Source organism: Caloenas nicobarica, chromosome Z, assembly GCF_036013445.1.
Source record: "Caloenas nicobarica isolate bCalNic1 chromosome Z, bCalNic1.hap1, whole genome shotgun sequence".
NCBI lineage: Eukaryota > Metazoa > Chordata > Aves > Columbiformes > Columbidae > Caloenas > Caloenas nicobarica.
In genome coordinates, this window is record NC_088284.1 from 85,794,849 (window position 1) to 85,816,365 (window position 21,517).

The following is a 21,517-nucleotide window of genomic DNA, read 5'->3' on the forward strand; positions in this document are numbered from 1 at the left end:
AAATGAATCTCTGAGTTGTTTCCGATAGATTATTTTATGTCCAATAGGCTCAATATGTGCCACCCTTATAAACCAGAAAAGATAAAAGCCCGTAACACATTAATCTACTGAGTACCAGCAAAATGCCAGAAATACAAATTCTGAAGTTCTGAGGGGATGAAATAGGTTTTCGTTTCTCCTAACTTTTCAGTGGCATCAAGATAAGTGTATAACAGAAGAGACGCATGTTTGACTCGTATCTGGCTTCTGTTAGGAAACAAGCTCCTGGCCACAAACACAACAGTCTCTAGACCAGTACAGTGAAAAACGATGGAGTCTGAAAAGCATAACCTCTTCAGGTGAGCTATGTGTAAGTAGTTTCATTAACACAATCTGTCTCTACACTAACTAAATTATAAAAGTGATACAAATAAGAAAACAGCTGACTTTGGATGAGTATTTACTTTTCAGTACAACTCACCATCAGGAGGTGGTAGTGCTTTCTAAACTGCCAATGTATCCTTAGCATAGACTAAGATTTGAAAGTTTTTTTTTTTTTTAACGTTTCAGACTGGGATAAAACATTTCATGTTTTCCTTGCAAAGAATGAGACCGTGTTCTCATAAATTGAGGACAAAAAGAAGTGAAGAAGCAGCCTTACTGGTTTGTATCTTAGTGCATCTCTGTAGGATCCAAACAGTGCTGCCTGTGCCCGAAGAAAGGCCTTGGCTACTCCATCGCCCGTAGCTGTAGACTGCTTTTTCAGTTTATTTTTCAAGGCCGAGACCTGCACGACAGAGTGGAACAGTTAAATTAACACCTCAGAAATTGGTACAGCGAGGTATGAACCCAATCAGCAGGCAAACCATGGTGTCTACAGGTCAGCCAAAACTTCATCCTCCTCCTTGATAGCTTATCTTTTTAACTGCAAAGAGCACCTGCTGGTCTGTTAATTGAAATGAAAGCAGGGGATGATGGTAGAGTGCTAATGCAAATTGGTTTATGCTCTCTTTTTTTCCCAAGGCCTCTTGACATAAATAAGCTTAATTATTTTACAGTAAAAAGCATGTGAGCCACTTTCCTGCAGATTTTTTTTCCCCTCAATCATAACATGTACCTACTTGTTCTGAATGAAGACAGATACTTTTTATTTCTGCTATGAAGGCTTATTTTTAAGGAGTCTTTATCGTTGCTTACTATTCAGTTTTAAGGATTTTAAGTTAAAGTTAAATTACTATCTTACATCATTTCTCATGCTACCAGTGTCAAATAGTGGAGAAAAGTTTGCGTAAATTCAGTGCTGCATTGCCTTTAGAATTGTCCTTCAAGATAAAACATGTGAAAGGGAAAAAAATAAACACAACACTTAGGAGACACCTGTAGTTAAAAATATATAAATAAAAGACCATTCTTATTTTAGTGCTTGAAATTTTTTTTAAGGTGGTCTGTCCTTTTTTACTTGGCAAATGGCAATCACTAATTATATAGAGTTAGGGAAAAAAAAGACATTGTAATTTAGATGAACCTTGTTTGGACATACTTTGGAGAAAAATCAGATAATTCTGGAATTGTTCCAATATTCTTTAAAGATACTTGGAATCACACCCAGTTATAGTCTATGCTCTCCTAATTTTCATCATGAAGGACATCTGGAGAAGTCAAACTCCAATTACACTGAATACATGCTTATACACCCCTTTGTATTGCCATGTACCCAATAAAGTGATATTTAAGTTGCTACATGCTATACAAAGTAACACTCAGAGTTACTCTTTAAACAGAACATTATAAACACCAACTATCGCCAATCCAGCTTTCATTCTTTTAGAAATACACGCAAGAATGAGTATTTTCTTGTGGTTTTTTATGCAAGCAGTCCTGACTGCTCTTGTAGATGATGATTCTAATTGAAGTGTCAACCTAATTAACAACTAAACTTTGAATAATGCTAATGAGAACTGAACATGGCATCAGAGAAAAGACCAGCTCTACAGGTGATAAACCTTCACAGTAGTGACATTTTCCAGTGTAAAGTCACAGTTACTGTGATCTGATCAAAGAGAGAGACCCCCATTGGGTCCAATTATAACTATAGTTTTGAAAAAAAAATTATTGAGTTATGATGTTCATAATCCATGCAGAAAGGCCTTTACAGTATAGGTCTTTTCCCCATAGCTGTGATCTTTTCAATTTACATCCAAGCTCCATAGATCTAGATAAAAGTTTAGAGCCTGATTCGTTTAGCCCATGGAAAGCATACACCAAGGCTCATTTACGTTTTTTCCTCATACCTCAAAAGAAAAAAAAAAAAAAGTACAAGTCTGAGTACAAAAAACTGTTAAGCAGTTCAAGGTTGAAAAAATAAGGGCATGTCTTGGTCTTGGTGGGTTTCTGTTGTTGTTCTTTGTTTGTTTGTGCTTTTTTTTTTTGTTCTGTACTGTATGATTGCTTAAAAGTTTTTAAAAATAAGGTTTATTCAATTCCAGGGGAAATAAATGTATATAACGTTTGTACAAGGGAAATCTGCCCAGCAACATTAGCTCAGTTTCAGCTCTGTTCACTAAAACAAAAGCAGTTACATGAGGTCAAAAAAAGAATTGTCAATCTTAAAATGTTGTCTCTGTCATGACGGTCAAAGCACCTTCTAAATATAAGGGACAGAAAAGGTAGAAAATTCTCTAAATTCTTTTAAATCTATATTCTTTCAAGTTGTACCCTGTGAGTTTGGGGAAATTATAGCAGATGATATGACAGGTTAAGAGAAGTGGATAAAAATGGTGTATAGCAGAGGAATTATAGGACAAGGTGGGGCACGTGAAGGAAAATGGTATTTTCTGATTTTCTCAGTTCTGGCAGGCCCTATGTACCTAACATATCGATAAACAGGATGCTTTAGTCGAAAACATGTTAACAAACAAACAAACAAAAAAAACCCCAAAACAAAACGAAACCACAGAAGGCAACGCATCTCCCCCTTCTCTGCAGTATTGCTACACTCTTAGTTCAACAAAACGAAGAACATCCCCGTGGACTGGTAGTTTGAAGGCAGGTTCTCCAGCACAACCACGCGTGAGGCAGATGCACGTCTCCTGCTGCCATCCTGAGGGAGGTTCCAGCCTCAGAGGGTGAGGGTATAATTTAAGCACATATAGAAGTATTCAAAACTGAGAAGTGCAGAACCATGCACTGGTGTTCCAAATGACTATCAGATCTCTGAAAAAAAGATATCCAGGTATTTCTCTGGTATCAGTGACAGTCGTTATGCTTTAAACCAGTTTTGGTTTTCCCCATCAGATCACGTCACTATAAAAGTAAGCAAGAAAGTGAGAGAAAAGGGCAAAGAGAAACAAAATAAAAACCCTACAATAAAATGAAATTTTATATAATTAAAATCAATATTGCTAATGAAAGGGCTTTTACGTACTTGATATTTTCTACACACACAGGATTTAGGCATCTCAGATAGCCCTCCAGAATTTAAACACAAATAGTCGTTTAGACGAAAACTACTTAAATGCAAAAGTCTTCAAAACTAGTTGTACTTTTCAATCTCATGTTCTAGCTTCTAAAACTCTGTCGAGGTTCAATAGAATCTCAACGCTAAGAACTTAATAAAAATCGAGTTGCCTTATAACACTGCAAACACTGCTGACTCTTCTGAGTTTCTAAAATACATTAGTAATATCTTTGGCTATTTTCTGATAGGAAAACATAATAAATTATGATATTTAAATTTTACAAAAAAACCTTTTTAGTTGCACTGTTACACATTCACCATAACTTCTTTATACTATTAATCACTGTATTTTCGGAAATAATCTCCACTGCCAGTAATTGTTTTGTAAACTAACTTTAATTTTCTATGTGAACTATAGCCTGCTTCTCAAATGCTACTTTTAGAACATTAATGTTCATATGGCCAGTTTACAGTGTTAAAATCCTGTGACTGTAGGAATCTCAAAACTAAAACTCCAAAAACCCGTTTAGATCCTGTATTGCATCACAGTGTGTAGGCACCACACACTACAAAGGCTACACATCTTTCAACAGCTCTGTAGATTTTACAGTTAACAATATTTAATGACCACAGAAGATGCTAGAAATCTATAAAGGCTATTGTTTCCTGAAGACCCTATTTATAAATGTTCTGCTCAGTCTATGGAGAAGTCAGTAAGACTTGGTCACTAAATGTGATGCCCTCAATTCTCCAATCTTTTTTTGAAAGTGTTCAAATGTGAGCAAAGGAGTAGCCTTTCTGTCAGAGTTAACTGCAAGCAGGTATCGCAGGATGAGGCCCAAAGTTTATACATTTGTGTCTATAGTCTCCGCTGATCTATATACATCACAAATGTTCTTTGTCTAACGTCTTACATTATTAAAGTGGTGATCTAATTATTGTTGTATTAGGAAATTTACTCCCACGGAAGTAGCTACTTATTTTCATTTTTTTTAATTAAAAAATAATAGACAAATTCACAGTGAAATGATGCAATTTTAAAACAAGTGTTCTTGGCAGAAGAGAGGAAAAAGAGGGCCTTTCCCCCCTCTAAGAAAACAAAGGATTCCTGAAAGTCTTGCACTGATTTATTTTTCCAATTTTAAATACCTTAGGAGTAGCGGAACTGCTACTGGCATGGTAGTATTTCTAACAGTCAATAAATCTAAAATATTATGTGTGAATATTGGAACGAAGCCATTAAGAAGATTACAGCATGCAACGCAGCAGAGGGTCCACATGAAAAAAGGGCTGGTAATTCAGGACAACTGTGACCACTGACCTTTGCACAGTCAAGACCACTGGTCAGTCTGACAGAGTAATAGAGTTCACATGCACAGAGTCTCATCTAGCCTGTAACTATAATTTAAATGCTTAAGTGAATGATTTTAAAATGCCTTTAAATCTCAGTTAATTTATTGTACAGTTTATTAGACGATGCCCTATAATCATGTTTTTCAATCTTAAATTTATCATGAAAAATGCACCATCAGTGCATTTTAATAGACATGTTACTTATACATGGGTAAACTATTAAATGCCTATGCTGTGAGAACATCATCAGGCTTATTGATGAAGAAAATAATTACTTGATTTCCTTCAGACAAAGAAACAGTTGTAGAAAACTCTTTGAAAATATTGCATTTCCTTTGTTAGGCTGTTAATCAAACCAGAATCAATTTTTGAAAGGGACAGTAAGACTAGCACTTGTTTTATATTTTCTGTTCTTCATTCTATTTTAACACCCTTCAGAGGTACTTGTTATATTTCTTCATCACAAGTTTTGCTTTCTTTCTACGTATGTTTATGAGGTTTATAGTTACACAGGTTAAAATGCCTCATGTATATAAGCACCTTTGACATTTGCTTTAATGTTTTAAGACTTACTCTTTTGACTCTACCTTCCTATGTCTTATACTTTTTAAATGAGATGTTAGCAGTTGTGCTTGACCCTCATGACTGCCAAAAAAGACAAGCATTTTGTCATTTTATGAGCCAAACACCAACGTTGTCTGTGCCTTTTGTTTCCACGTTTTCCAAGTATAATTGTATTTGTTTTCCAATAAATTGTTTTAATTAAAGTGCTCTACAGACTGAAGTAAAGCAAGAGATGAGAATATTCAAATTAGAAGTCTAATTATAAAATCCTCAAATTCTGCAAGTATATTTCACATAAAACACAGTTGTTCTGTTTTGTTTGGTATTAGATATGGAATGAAATATTTTGAGTCTACTGTACAATCTGTACACTTGGATAACTTTCATTAACATTAATAATAGTAACATGCATATATCCTGGGGGAGAATATACTTCTAGAAGTATGAAGATCTGTATCCCTATTTTCTTCACGCTAGCCTACTCATTTAGAGATCATTTTGATACGCATCTGTAAAATACATGAGTAGTCACTCCCATGGCACAAATATCCATTTTTACTGCTCGAAGGACCTCCAGCTACAACTCCAGTATCTTGTGGAAGATGATGCCTAATTCTCAATTCTACATCTAGCTATTATTTGGCAAGAGGTATGTGCTGCCATGACATTATAACCTCAACCTTATTCACGGAATGTAACATCAGTCAAAATTACTGACACATCAGAAAATTGCTCATTTTTTTTACTTAACTTGTTTTATTCTTGAATGACAGAGTACAATCAAAATTATTGTATATACGTGTGTGTGTGTATACTTGTTCATACACTAAAAACCATAAAACATCAGAATCATTTTTATGTAGTCTTTTACATTTCTGAACTATAGTTGATATTGAGTCAAAAGAAAGACTGACCAGGCGATCTATAAAAAGTCTAGATTTTAACACCATTAAAATCAAAGGGAACTGACACTAATATAATCATCAAGAGTTTGATTTCTATTGTACCAAATATATACAAATTACCAACAAAACCAAAAGACGTAGTATGTCACTACAGCACCTTATTTTAAGTCAGTTTGTTTTTATGATTTACAATTTCAGAAAATGTAACTCTTTGATTTCACATTTTGATATAAAATTCTTTGTGTCGACAACCATTTGTGATAGCTTGAGCATCTATAACTAAATAATCAAAACGGTGGTTTCACAATGATATTCTTTTAGAGCTCCATTGGGAAAAACAAGGTAAGTGAATTTTGTGACTATTTGAAATGATATACAGAATATGTTCCCCTATAGGCAATAAGAAAAAAAAAAAGGGCGGGGGGAGGGACACACGACCCTCTGCAAGATCAAAGTCCAGAAAGAACTGGCACTTAATTTATCATCCTTTACAGACAAAAGACAGTTTTCGTCATTTCAAAAGGATCAGATGTCTTTTATGACAAACTGGGTTTGCAGTTTAATTTACAAATAGAATTCTAAGTAAGCAGTCTTTGCTCTGCCAAAGCAAATGACAAACAGTAGAGGTTTTCATTCACGCAGCCCTCAGCAGGATAGAAGAGATTAAAATAAAACTGAAATAATTTAGAGAAAACAAATAAATGTTTCAGAAAGTTGAAGAAGATCAAAGCCTGAATTTTCTGACCCCAACTGTACAAGCATTTCTTATTATATTGACCAGTGCCATCAGATCATTAATTAAAAGGAAAGCGCTGGCAGGTGGCAGGGAAGCAGAAGCCGATAATTGGCCCCCTTCTTCTTTTTGCCTTCAAAAACTCTCTCGTTCTTTTGCAAGACATGCCACTAGGCAGACAGAAATGCCTACTTTGTAATATAATGATTAAGATGAGATGAAGAGACTCTTGCGTTTAAAGCAGCTATGCCTAATGAATGCAGCTAGCTTTATAATTACGATTCTACTTTTACAATAAGGAATATGATATTCCATTCAACATCTCCTCAACTGTCAAAAAGGTAAAAATCTCAAATATAGGGGTCTGCACTTGGTGCTTTTTCACCTCCGAATTCCTTTTATAGCAGTTAGTTAAACCAGGCAAAAATAACTACCAGTAATTCAAGCATCTGTATAAGAAAGAAAGAAAGAAAGATCTGTAAGACTCACCGCTTCACCAGGTAGGTTGCTCAGGTCATTAAAAGGGGTTTCTAGAGTGTTTGTGTCAACATTTAGCAAAACCACATCCTCCAGTGATCTATTTTTCACTCTCTGTTAAGAGGAGAAAAAAAATAGTGGGAAAGCATTTTACTATAGCATCCTCCTGAAGTACCTTTTCACGATAATGTGCTAGACTAGAAACAACGATTTTTACAAAGGACAATAATGGCAAAGACAACATTTTGAGCTTTAGATGTAGGATTTCTGAATTAGATGTAGTATTCAGAGTAGCTTTTAAAAACACTTCCTCTTCATCGAACAGTAAGGTTATATTAATAATACCTGAACTACAAGCATATTCAAGAAATGAATTATTGAAAACCAAGATTTGCACAAAATACAGTTAAATATATTGGAAGTATACATGTCTTATAACAACATTTCATCCTCTCATTTTTGTGAAAGACAGGATGTTAATCATATAATCAAATGAAAAACAGAGAAAACTAAGTAATTATCTGCAGATTTATGTAAGTCCCAGCAATGTGATGTCTAGTAGTATTGTAGAAGAAAGGATGAAACAATCTTTCAACAATGAACTTGACTAGCAGTAAAGAATTAAACCATTTGTTTCTTTCAGGAAAAAATGATAGAACTCTTTTCTATATGGTCCTACAATAACACATAATAGTGGGGTCCAGGAAATAAGTCCAGAAGGAATCGAGTGACTTCTGTTTCAGATGAAACCTTTCTGTTCCCTTACTTTCTGATTAAATAAGGAAAAAGGTCCTAGTCGAGATATTACAATGCATGTATGAAGATGATAAGAACTTGATTTGAGAGAACAGAAGGCTATGCCCAGAGCTAAGAAGTGTATGTGATAGAAGGCGCTTTCTTGGAAACACAGAAGTGCTAGTGGCTAACACTGCGAGAGAACCCACCTCGTCGGCTTAGCAAATGTGAATTGATCTTTAGAAATTGCTTTAGCAAAGTGTAAATCAAATAAAGTTCCTAAATCAATTATCTGCTCTGCATGATAATCAGACTACACACGTAGCCTTAATGGTGTCATCAAATGGTTATGGAAAGAGGCAAAGCTGTTTATGACCCAGCTATTACTCGCCGCTTCAGTGAGTTCTATCGTTCTGTTGTATCTGACAAGGCTACCTCCCAGTTTTTGGCAAAAATACTCATTTCTAAATTAATTCTTATAAATGTTATCAATGAATGTTACTCAGATTTTCAGAGGGGCAGGAATGTAAATTTATGTGGGAAATCAGAATGATGCTGAATTCTGATTGATGGTGACTCCAAAATAAATTTTAACTGTTATTATTGGGAATATCTGCTGCTGAACCACTAAAAAGGCAGAAAGAAAAGCTATCATTAAGATATTAAATAAACACAGAAACAAATCATGATGTAGAGCTTACATGTTTCCATAAAACACTTCAAAAGTAAGGTTTCAAAGAGGGACATTTTTTACTTTGTAAAACATCCAAAGCTTAAATTTTGTAATTGTGTATGCTAAAAATGAGGGATTCTTTCTGAAGCATTTCCATTAAAAATATTATTTATGGCACGTACTCCTCATGTTTACCAGTATGTAGAAGTGCATAGTAAACTTACCTCTATTAAGCTTAAGTGGACGCCAATTAGATAAGGCATCGGTGCACTGAAGAAAAAAGTGGAAAAGATCAAATTATTAAGTACCAACTACTAATAATACAACATTTGTGGAGCAAGAAATATTTTAAAATCTTGGCACACATACTCCGAAGTTAACATTCACTGTTTAAGCCTCTATTGAACTTACACAGTTGCTACTGAAAATTCTACTGGACAAGGGAAAAATATATATTTTTTTTTGTCTGCAGTAAAGATGACCACAAAATAAAGGATGCTGTTCCTAAGTATGGAAATATGAATGTGAAGACGTGTGAGGCTTGCTAGCCAGCTTCAATAACCAACCATACTCTACGGCAGAGCTGTCTGAGCAGAAGTTCCAAAACTGTCTGTCTGTCTCTACAACTACAGAGGCTGTAAAACACCATTCTGGAAAATCTGGTACCGGGTAACATCCCCACACTGCAACATAAGCATCACTAACAGCGGTTTTGGTTCTGAACATGCTTCTGAATCCCTTCCTTGGTGGGCATTTGGAAGGTGTATAATTTCGTATTTAACTCAAGATATTAAACTTCTCATTTCCAATTTGAATAAGACGGGGAACTATATTCTCGAAAGAAGATAAATATCCGCATAAAGCCTCTGGAGTGAGACCTCCTGTAGCACGCAGGCAAGGAACTAAATTAGGCTAATTTATCATGGTTCCTACAATCTTCTGTTTCTTCCTCTAGTGAATGTGTTCTGGCAACATCTGACAAAGAATATACTCAGTATGCAGCACTGAAGGGAAAAAAACATCGATCACCACACTTTTGGGTACTGCAAGATTACTAAAAAGATTCACTCCAGAGAAGCGAACAATAGATAGGCTGGTTTAAGCAACTCGGTGGGAAACAAAATACTAGAGGAGCAAAGAGAAAAAACTAAATAAAAATCATCTCTGAAGAATAACTGGAAGGTAAGAAGACTTTTTTGAAGTTACACATATAGCTGGCATAACATAGTTTCTCCTATGGTATTCATTCAATCACAGATCTGAGCCCCCGGCATCGACTGGCGGCACCTGACTTGCTGACATATTTAACCAAGCCAATGAGAATGGCTACGGCTGACATGGAACTGAGGATTCCTCTGCTGAACATGCAGCAAAATTGATCCTCAGGTTAATCGCAGAGTATCTTAGCGTTACAAATAACATGAACTGGTGAAACTACAGTAGAAACAAGGGCTATAATGTATGCATTTAATGCACACTTGTTTTCTTGTATACCAACACTCTTCTAGCAGCTTCACCAGGCCTGTACTGACTTAAAACAGCTGATGATTTGCTCCATTAATAAATCTGTCATTAAAAAGGGTTCTGTGTAGCTCTTTTCTATAGAACAAAGCAACAGCTACATCATTTCAATTCTGAGAAGTTAACGGAATAGAGGTACAAAGCTAATTAGATAAACACATCTTGAAAATGCAGGAAATAAAAAACTGCAGGTATGGAAAGTCAGCTTGATGATTTTCAGCAAAGAATGAATTTTATTACTGCTGGATTCTGAAGCCAGAAGAGCAGAGGTGTGCAATATGTACATGAAATTGCTTACTATGATACTACTGGGAGCTGCTATATAGTTTTTCTCCTGTTTATGCATGTTATTACCAAAAATGTTATTAATCTACAGCATCATTGCCTAAAATAATTACTGTGTTATGCAAAACACGCAAGTTAATTGGAAAATAATCGTCCCATTCTCATGAAAACAGGCATGTATATATCCCAATTCAGAAGAGACCAGATCTCATAAAAAGACATGTTGCAATTGAAACTTGAATTTTCTAATTGCGTTATATTCTTAACAGAGCATCAGTAGAACAGATGCTTTATCATCCACACACAAAACTGTCATACATTCTTTTATCAGTGACTTACTTTGCCAAGAAATTACACAGAAATTTAATGAAATTAGCTTTCTCCTTTACAAAAAAAACCCACCATCAAATATAATTACTATATCAATGCTCAAATTTAATTTTTGTAAAAGCTTTCTTGAAAGCCACCCACCTACTGGTGGGCGTAGAGAAAAATCAATTCTTAGAAAATATTCAAAACATTAATTTTTTAGTAACTCTGCTGTGTTTTCTTACTCTAGAGCTAAAACAAAAAAATATTTGTCTGCCTCACATTTTGCTGTCTTTTAGAAAAAGAAAAGCATTATCTCTTCTTTTTTTGATGGCTGTTCCAATTCTCACATTGGAGTTCTCGTAACAGAATTTGAGGCCAAGATAAGCTACATGGAGGGGGAAAAACATTCTGAAGAAAGTAAATAAATATACAGTATGTTCACACACTCATAACCTGGCCAGTCCTGGCAGCATTACAGTCCACACTGATGCTCAGTACTGGGGGTTTGGACTGTTACATTATGTCTAAAACCACTCTGTGTATCAAGTTTCCTGATAGAACCTAAGAGGCTTTTTGGTTTAAAAGCCAATTGGAATAATTTAAACTATTTTTTAACATAGATCTAATTGATTTACTCAAAGATACATTTTTCTTTTTTTTTCATGCCCACAAAATGTACTAACTAAGCAGTTTATGCAATTTATCAAATTCTAATCCTCATAGAATTATTTCATTTATCTTTATGAAATTCTGAAGATATACGGTCCAATTCATTTAAAAAAATGTGAATTTCTCTCAAAATATATTGGATAATTAACACGCAAAAAAAAGTTGCAGGATCAGAGCCTATATTTAAACTAGTAGATTTAATTGTATTTTATCTTTGTGTAAAAATGGCCTTACTGCTTTAGAATGAACAAAATTATCAAACTTCATTTGTTTAAATATCATTTCAGAACAACACTAAGAAAAAGCAAGTTCATAGGAGACATCCCCAAGTCCAAGCAAAGCAATTACAATGTAGTTTCCACATATGAAAATGCATGTTAAAGCTAAAAAGAAAAAAGGCATTTTCATAAACAGAATTTTGTTCTATTAAATTACATAAAAATGAAAATATCTTAAAAATTGAAAATTATTAATTTTAAATTGACATCACCCTTTTGGACTACATACTAGTGGCCTGGCATAAACCTTGACTTTATGAATCATCAAGGTTTTCTAACTTGATATATCATATAGCTACGAGCAAAACATTTATTCATGGTTAATAGGCCAAAACATGAGCAAAGTATTTTATGTGTTTCTATTACACTAGTCCAACCTGTCTCACAAAGAACCATTCAAACCAAACATGATCAAACAGAGAAATGTAAATGCACGAAAATCTGAGTTAAAAGGGCAGAATTATAGTTACTGCAGTAAACTCATCAGCTGTGCATTTCCTTTCATGAACTTTATGTTTCCATTTGAACATCTCAAAAATGGATTTTCCTCCCCCCAGCTCTATTGTACTACTGTGAAAAAGAAAAAAGGGACATAAATGAGTTTTACAAGTTTAAGAAACTCCATGATTCTTTTTAATGACTAAAATAAAATCTCAGGTCATGCCATACTGACCTAGAATCTCAACTATTATCATCATCACAAGCAGCTGTGTACAGCATCCAACATTATTATTTCTGGAAACATCATCTGAGCTTAGGAGGGGAAATAAAAAATCCTCTAGTATTCAGGACGCACTCTGCAGGGTACAGCTTGAATAAAGGTGTTGATCAGCCTTCTGAGAACAGCATTTATGGATGATACTGAAGAAATTACAAAGCTTCTGCTGGTAAGCTCAAGTAATACAAAAACTAAACAAATACATCCAAGCTCTACCCCCGTTTTTGTGCGTCTTATCAAAGCTAGGAGGAAAAACAATTAGGACAGAGTTTCTTCAAAAGAAAACTATCATTAAAGATGAAAGGCTTAGCTGTAGTTGAAAGTACAAGGAGGAGTGGGAAAAGAATATTTGATTTCTTTTTAAAAACAATAAATAATACACATATTAAGGACAGAAACTACCACAGAAAAAGATATACCAGGGACAAATATTGTAAACTTGAGGAAAAACTATCAAAGAGACTTAAGGAAACATAATGAGAATTTCTTTGAAAACAAGAAGTTCAATAGATGGCGTAGAGTTCAATGGAACATCAATACTTATAGTTCCAGGAAAAAAAAAAATAAATAAAAAAGGCCGGCAAACACACAAACAAATCATAATTTATTTCTGTGAAGAAAAACATTAGTAACAAAAACACAGACTTATGTTGGTAGGCGTCTGCCTTGGCCTCAGTTTTTATAGATAATAACAATTCCTGATCTCTAAAATGGCTTTAAATGGTTCATTTTTCCACCACAGATCCATAGGGTCTAGTTAAAGTGAAAGTCTCCAGGGATGGATACTCCTGGTTTAAGTTCTTTAAGGGAAACTCTCATTTGGTGTCTCTGGCACCACTATAAATAACGGAGAGTAGATCTCTTCTTAGCCTGAAATCTTAAAACACAGGCATGCGGAAACATCATCCCTTGAAGGATCAGAAGTGACTCAAAAACTGATTCTTTCTTAAAAGAAACTTAAAAATTTGCCAAAACCACAGTCTGTCACATGAACAGAAACATGTCAGGAGGAGCAAAATTCTTACAATGAAAATTTTGGAAGTACCAAAAGAAGATTTTAAGCTCTTTCAAGAAGGCATTGTATGGGACACTGAACCTGGCCGAGTCTAAAATACAAATATTAAATCACTTTATAGACCTAAAGGAAACATTGATGCCTACTAGCACTTGGTTCCGGAAACACTGATCAGTTTTTTCTGAATGCTTCTATCAGTATCATTTATCTCAAGTTAAAATAAATGCCAAATGAAAGAAAACAGTAACACAGCCACATTTACATGACTGAATGCGTTCTCTAACAATAAAACTGAAACAGTTGTTATAAACAAGACTCTAAATGCTGCATTGATAGCAATCAGCACGGTAAGTCAAAGTACCAATTCAAACACCACGTAAAGGCACGCTGAAATATCTCTGTTCAAGCAATCATTTAAGCGTTTGCTTCAGTGCCTTCATAAAATGGATTCTGTATATTTAGTCACATAAGTAGTTAGCGTTTTCATCAGATACTTAGAATTACAAGACAGGGGAGAAACTCAGAAATGGGGATATTGGGTTAGCGATCTTACCAGCAGTAGTCCAGAAGATGTGGAGGAAGCACTGGGATGTAAATGTGTTGCCAATACATTGGATATAACAATGCGGCTGATGCGTGGACACAAGCAGTTAACTAAAAATAAATACACACACACAGAATTGGCAAGAAAAAATACGAATAAAAAGAAAACACAACATTTTAAATCAACTTTTAGACATGTAAGAATCTTAACCTCCTCAATCAACCTATTACAGCATTTTTAAATTACTTTTAATTGCTTAAACGCATCTATAAAGAACCCTGATACATGTATACAACCACATTTGCAAGAAGTCAAACAATCAGTTAGAAGTTAGCCCCGTTCAGCTGTTTCCTTGAAAAAAAAGAAAATAAACACGCGCTACTTGATGTTTATCAACTGTGGGCACTGCCATGAACAGCGAGAACTCGAGCGCACCCAGCAACGCTGAGCAGGAAGGGCTCAGGGGAGGGGTTTGGAACAACCACAATTGATGTGAACCTGCATGAAGCTGCAGAAGAGCATTAAACTCAGGACGAGGATTAATTTCTGTTGTGTCACTGTCCCAATTTCCAAACTACCTCTAAAAAAAAAAAAAATAAAATAAAATAAAATAAAATAAAAAAAATCTGAAGTGAATATTCCCCATGACAGCAAAGCAACTTTATCACAATTTTCCAAAACTCCTTCCCAAAGCAGAGACTGGCAAGTCCGGCACTTGCATCACCAGAAAGTGAAGGACTCCTTGACAAAGACATGAGATGTTACAATCTGCTTACCATTCCAAATATGATTTTCTAAAACAAATAAGCAAACGAACAAAAAAACCACCACAAAAAACCCCACCAACCCCCTGAAAAAAACAAAGCAAAACATCGAGTTTATTAGAAACATGCTCTCGTTCACGCCTTGAGTGAACAAAATGATCTGCAATACCTAAAGAATTCAAATTTGATCGATCAAATACCACTTTGCTATCGGGGAGTCACTCAAATGTATTTATTTTATTATGCAGCCACAGAGCTACAAGAGAATGAGAAAACATGAGAACTGTATTCAAAAAGAGATCACCTATATCCAGCAAATGAAACACTACAAATCTCATTTGAAAAAAAGAAAAAAAAGAAAAAAAAAAAGCACCCTACGTAGAAGACACCAAGCTTCTGGAAGAAGACAAGACTGTCCTAATGTTTTATATCACAACAAAATTACTATCTGCGGTTAACTTGATAATAGCACTGTTTATTCGACATATACTTTTACAGTAACAAAACAAAGGGCTAAAAATAAACCATAAATCCTGTCCATACAGCAAGTGCTAAAACATTACCGATTTTACAGGAAAAAAAAAAACCCTTTGTCGAACAGATGAGCAGTTACAGCTTTCACACCCTGGCTGTCTTAGACATTTAGACTTGCAAATAAAAATTACACTGCAATTTTGTACATGTATTTTTACAATAAAAATGAAGAAAAAAAAAATCGTAAGACCATCGCAGCAGCAATCACAGACAATTACAATTTGTGCAGCTTGTTTGCTCAGCACTCAGATTAATATAACACGATTAAATATGGAAAAGAAGCGGGTCTGAAAGCTCCTGAGGGATATCATTAGGGCAAATTGCCAAAGAATGAAACATGAGCCAGTCAGGAGAGGCTGGAAGCTGCAGCGGTACCAAGGGACTCGAATGTTCGACAGTTGGAGCTTCAGTAACGTGTGAACCGCAGGTTGAGGTATCAGGAGACTCTGCTCGCTGACACACGGAATGTCACTATTGACCAGCGAGCGGCCCCAGCCTGACAGCTGCACCGCAGAAACCGGGGACATCATCATTCCGCGTCCCAGATTAACATCGCGTTTCTTAGCTTTGCATCAACCCTCCACAATTACTCTCATTTTACACTTACAATAATGGCTATTTTAATAAATACTGTGCTGCTACTAAGAATTGATTTGGGGGAAGAAATAAATGAACATCTTATCCCTCTGCTACACAGTGGGATTTATGAGTTTTCTTTCCACATTATCTCTCTATAGTTTAAATAACACTATTGATAGTGCAGTCAAGATAAGTATCATGTTTTTTGCTCTTTTACTCAGAATGGATATGGAATTACTAATTACTATTTCTATATAGAATTGTACATAGTATATAAACTTCAAAGCACAACTACCTTTAAAAAACCTAGCAGTTAATGTATTTCAATCATAGACTGAAATAAAGCTGAGTATACAGTAATACAGGATATCCCCCGATGTATATGGCTGCCGCCTCCTCCTCTTAATAGGCAGTCTTAAATTATTAATTAAGATGACTATACTATTTGCATGAAGAAATATTTTCCTATTATATGCATAAGTCTGTACTATATTTTAGTTCTCACTTTAATGGAAGAAGTAGATAATTCCTTAAAAACATTGGAAGTTTTATTAACACTCTTGTTTTACAATCTATATTTTGGTGTGGCACTCACACTGGCATCTATTTAACCTATTTAATTTCCAAAAAATCTAGTAAATGTTAATATTTCTGGCAGGAAAGGTAAAGATTTGATTACTTACACATCAAGGTTTTGCCATACTGTTCTATGCTTTTCTAACATCTTAATGTAACATCTTATTTAAACGTTTCCATCTATGCTGCTGAGTAGGTTTCCAAACATTTTAGTATGGCATGAATATGTTTTATAGTTTCCTGTTGTATATAGTCTGTAAGACAAGCAGCTATGGCATTCTGCTGCTCTTCAAACTGTCTGACATTTTAATACTGTGCCAACTCTGCCTTTAAGCAAATACTGATAATTATGGATTTCATATTAAAAATTGCACGCTTTCTGGCAAATTCTCTTTTTGCCTTTTTTACCGTTTCCAACAGCGACTGCATTTCTCAAATGCATTAGCTATTGAAATAACTCACCTCTTCAACTGACACGTTCACTCTTCTAAATAGAATGAAGTGCAAATCTTGGAATAATGCTGCATGGCTTAAGTAACCAGACAGCTCGAGAGATCTCAAAAGCGCCTGCAGACGGGGCAGAGCCCAACGGCTGCCCTGGAGCCCAGAGGTTTGTAGGGGCAGAGCTGGATGCAGAGGGCATCTGATGTGCACCCGGCGGGCGCCCAGCCCTGCGCCAGAGGAGACGAGACGGCAGAGACACAGCAAAACCTCCTGCCTGCAGAAATGAGCATCTGTTGCCTGACCAAGCGGTGAGATCCTTGGCAGAAAACAATTTCTTACGCTATTTGGGGAAAGAGGCATTTGTATGGGGCCTGCCTGTTGATTGCTATCTACTCCAAAAGGAATGAAGAAGATCCACCTTTTAAAAAAAAAGTAAGAAGAGAAATGTCACAGATCAGAAAAGTCTCTTTTCAAGTCAGCTAGTCGTTATCCTAAATTACCTTGAAGTCATCTTCAAGGCTCTGGGCAACTTTACCTATTTTGCCAGCAACAACTCGAGATCATATCAACCCTGAACTGTGATCCCCCTTACAGATAGGCTTGTACATATAACGTGAAAGTATCTGTCCAATAAAATTTGCTGCCTGTTTATGTATATACAGAAATACATCATTGCTTAACTCTGCAGTTTGCTAAAAAAATCTTAAATTATGGCAGAAGAGTGCTGCAGAACCCAGTTAACTGCAAATTTGATAGTTTATTACATGCTTTGAGGCAACAAACGACATTAGACAACCTCCTATAGTCCACTGCACTGGAAAACGTGTACCAGAGTTGTGTTTCTTTCCATAATAAAGTTTTTGTCTGTTGAAACCATTTGTCAATATTGAACAGAACTTTTAATATTTCTGCTTCCAATATTTTTGACTGTTTTCTCCACTTCAAAAAATGCCTTCCAGTTTAAACAATTTTATTTCAAAAATAAAATTAATCATGGTTCTAAAGTTAGTTTAAATAACATTGTTTTAAACTACATAAACAACATAAGTCGATTGACTTAAACTAGTTTAAAAACAACTTTTAACAAAAAACTACAATGTTCAGCCCTCTAATAGACAAATTTAATTTTAAATCCTTAGCATTTGCTTTGGACATGAAAAGAAGCTTCTTGTCCCATTCTATCAGTAAGGAATTTACTAACATTACTGAGTACAAGTGAGAGTTTCAGTCTGTTTCTGATCTCTTCTGATAAGACACTGCAGCCAGCATCACCATATAAACTTTCATCACCCTGCAAGGAAAGTATGTGGTGTTTTCTCCAGAGTTTTCTAGTGATTCTGGTACAATAATTTCACCTTTGCCTCCTGAAACAAAAAGAAATAGTGGAACTATGTGCCTGGAGATACTAGAGTCTCTCCAAGTACTGGGAGACCATGTTACAAAGTTTGTTAGCAAAATCCATTATTGGGTGACAGTAAATTCATTACTAACAAACCCCTGCAAGACTGGAACAATGCACAAATTCTAGAGGATGATGAGTTACTTTCCACCTTATGGCAATAAGCAGCCACTTGGGAAGATTGTTGTTCAAAGCAGGAACAGTCAGGAGAAGTTTCAGTTCAAGACTTGATCAAAGCAGGCTTACCTGCTCCTGGGAACACGAGGAGAGCATCTCCTCCCCATCCCTCACGTGGCTGCAGCAGTCCTGGTGTGTGTATCTGCTACCCCAACGCTCACTTCTATCAATGCACCTTTCTACTCTGAATTTCAAAGGCACTGGCCCTTTTGCCCCCTTTTTTTTTTTTTCCTCCCTAATTTTAGTTTTTGCTAAAACACTGCGACATGTTTAGAGCCACACTTCTGCATCTGAAAGATTTTCTGTAGGCTCACACATTATGTTTATTTGATAACTATTATTCACATAATTTCAATGAGTAACATGAAAATAATTATTCTGCATTCTGCACAAAACTTATCTGGCAGTTACTTTGTATCTATGTAAATTATTTTCTTCAAAGTCTTTTCTATAACCAAAAGGTAAAAAGAGCAGCAGAGCATCAGTGGCAAGATCTGCACACACCACAATGCACAAACTAGAAAGAAGGAAGCTGATTAGCATAATCTTGTCAGAAAGCAAAAAACAGCAACAGAAGGTAGACAAAATGCTAAAGTAAAACTAACCTGTGGTGCCGTACAACCTTGCACAATCTACTGTAAGCAACTGAAGAACTACTGTGATAAAAACATTTCCTGAAAACCCCTCAAACACTGTCAATCCCTGTCAACACCATGCCCAGGAACGGGTACTGGTGTGCTCTCTCCCTCCTCCCTTGCAGCCCCACTGGGCCTAAGAACTGCTTCGCTTCCACTGCCTTGACCACAAGTATGTTGAAAGATGCTAAGGATTCTGTTCCGTTATCTCATCTACTCACTAATACCTATAGCAATAAATCGCAGGGGACGGATCACCCTTTTACCACGATTCCGGTAGCTACCATCCGCCTGGACCATCTCTTGCTGCTGTTACCCCAGTACTCCCAGTTCATGAGAATTACTGAGAAACCACTATCCGCTTCCTGAGAGAGGAACAGTTGTAGAGGTGAAAGGAAGCCTCTCCTCTACAGTGTTACAACTCCTAAGACCACCACCTTTATTAGAGAGGCAACCATATCCAAATCTTTTTTGATTGGGAATGAGATCGGGCCCAAACCCCATAACAGACACTTCGTGGTTGCCAACCCCTACCTTCCCATCCAGTTCTTGAATGGGTGGGGAAAGACTGCTAGGCCACAGCAGTGGGAAGGAAGCCCTTGCTTTCTCCAGTTTATAACAGCGTGTAATCCCTTCCCAGCTCTAAAGAATAAACAGTCAGACTAAATGATAAGCTTAGTTCATTCTGCTAGCATTGGTGAGAAGTCAGAAGTCGCTGACAAAAAAGAAAATAAGCACCATAGAGAACAGAATACATGGTCTAAGCCACGATATCCAAGGACACTTACACATTTCTTTAATTTAGCTCCTGGCTAATCGCTTCCCATCTGCCATGCCTATAATCTTTAAAAAGAAGAAGAGGGAGGATCTTAAATGAGCCATAATGCATTTTCCTCCTGTTGGCAAGATGAGACCCCCAGCTCTCTCACAGAAGGGAGACAGGGGAAGGGAAATGTATTTCCAGTCCACAGACAAATACGTTAACCTTTTCCATTGCAAAAATTAAATGTGGAAAACAAGAAAGTAATATTAAAAAGATTCTTGTCTCCTGGGTTTGGTTTGAGTTTTTTTAGAATTAATCACTTCCTTTTATCCTTATTTCTGGGGGAAGGAAAGGGAAGAGAAGTGTTATTCATGAATTTGACAGCACTTCATGTACAATCAATTTCATTCTTTTCTTGCAATTCTTGATTCGCAGAGCAGCATTATGGCATCATTCTTGTGCATTAGTTTGGAAGGGAAAAGAAGAGACTGCAGACAGGGTTTGTTCCTTGCCTATGGCTCCAGGAGTGACATGTTTCCCAATAATGGAAGCTGAGCAGAAAATAAAATTGAAGTGGTAGTAGACAGGTGAGCGCTCAACGAGCAATACCACTGGCATACTGTGCCTAGACTAAGGACCCACACATAATTTTATAGATAATCAGAAGCATCTATGTAACAAAGTAAGCATGGGTGGCATAGAAAAAGCCATATTACTCAACTTCTTCATCTCACAAAGGATTTTAGTATTTTTCATAGGCTGAAAAAGAAGCTTCTGCAAGTTAGTTGTCAGCTTTTATCCCTAACATGTTATAGATTAGGTTAACTAACAGGTCTCTTCTGATATTCATTTATCCTATAATAAACTAATTACGCTTCTTTATACCACTTGTTCAATAATTTCAGTTTCTTCAAATATTTTCATTTCATCTCTGTACATTCTTGATAAATTGCATTTTGACATTCACCTACTTCCTAACTTAATTATTTCTTTCTTTCTCACAAAAACACAGAAAACCAAAAACATAAACATTTTTTTTGTCCATTTTTCTGACCATTTCCTTGACTCTCCCTTTCCTCCCACCTTTATTTTATGACCTGTCTCCATGGAGGAAGAGCTACCCTCCCATAAAACAAGAGACTTTGGTAAATGTTTCTCACTTCTGAAAGGAGAGTTTCCAGGAAAATAATTTTTATTAACATTTCCTCCCGCAGAGTAACTCCATGGTATGGTCTTCTGCTATACGCTAATTAAGAAGCAGCAGGGAACAGCTTCCTTGTGAATAGCTGACAGACAACTTATTTACTGCGAGCGAGAGCAGAGATAACCGCTGACTATGTTATAACTCATCTCGTCATTATTGGAGAATTTAGGAAAAAAAGAGCGATAAAGCATCGGTGTCCATGAAAAAGGAGAAATCTTGCCATA

The 21,517-nt window shown here is 36.0% G+C and overlaps 1 protein-coding gene across 3 annotated transcripts in view; it reads right to left on the reverse strand.

The window, feature by feature from the left end:
* DENND1B (DENN domain containing 1B) overlaps nt 1–21,517 on the reverse strand; it is a 158,262-nt gene that overhangs the window by 47,261 nt on the left and 89,484 nt on the right. For all 3 annotated transcript variants that reach the window (XM_065656071.1, XM_065656070.1, XM_065656072.1), the window contains 4 exons: nt 14,228–14,328; nt 9,101–9,146; nt 7,481–7,582; nt 641–766 (listed from right to left, as the gene is read on the reverse strand). In XM_065656071.1, the coding sequence (XP_065512143.1) occupies nt 641–766; nt 7,481–7,582; nt 9,101–9,146; nt 14,228–14,328 (375 nt within the window). The remainder of the gene's footprint in view (nt 1–640; nt 767–7,480; nt 7,583–9,100; nt 9,147–14,227; nt 14,329–21,517) is intronic.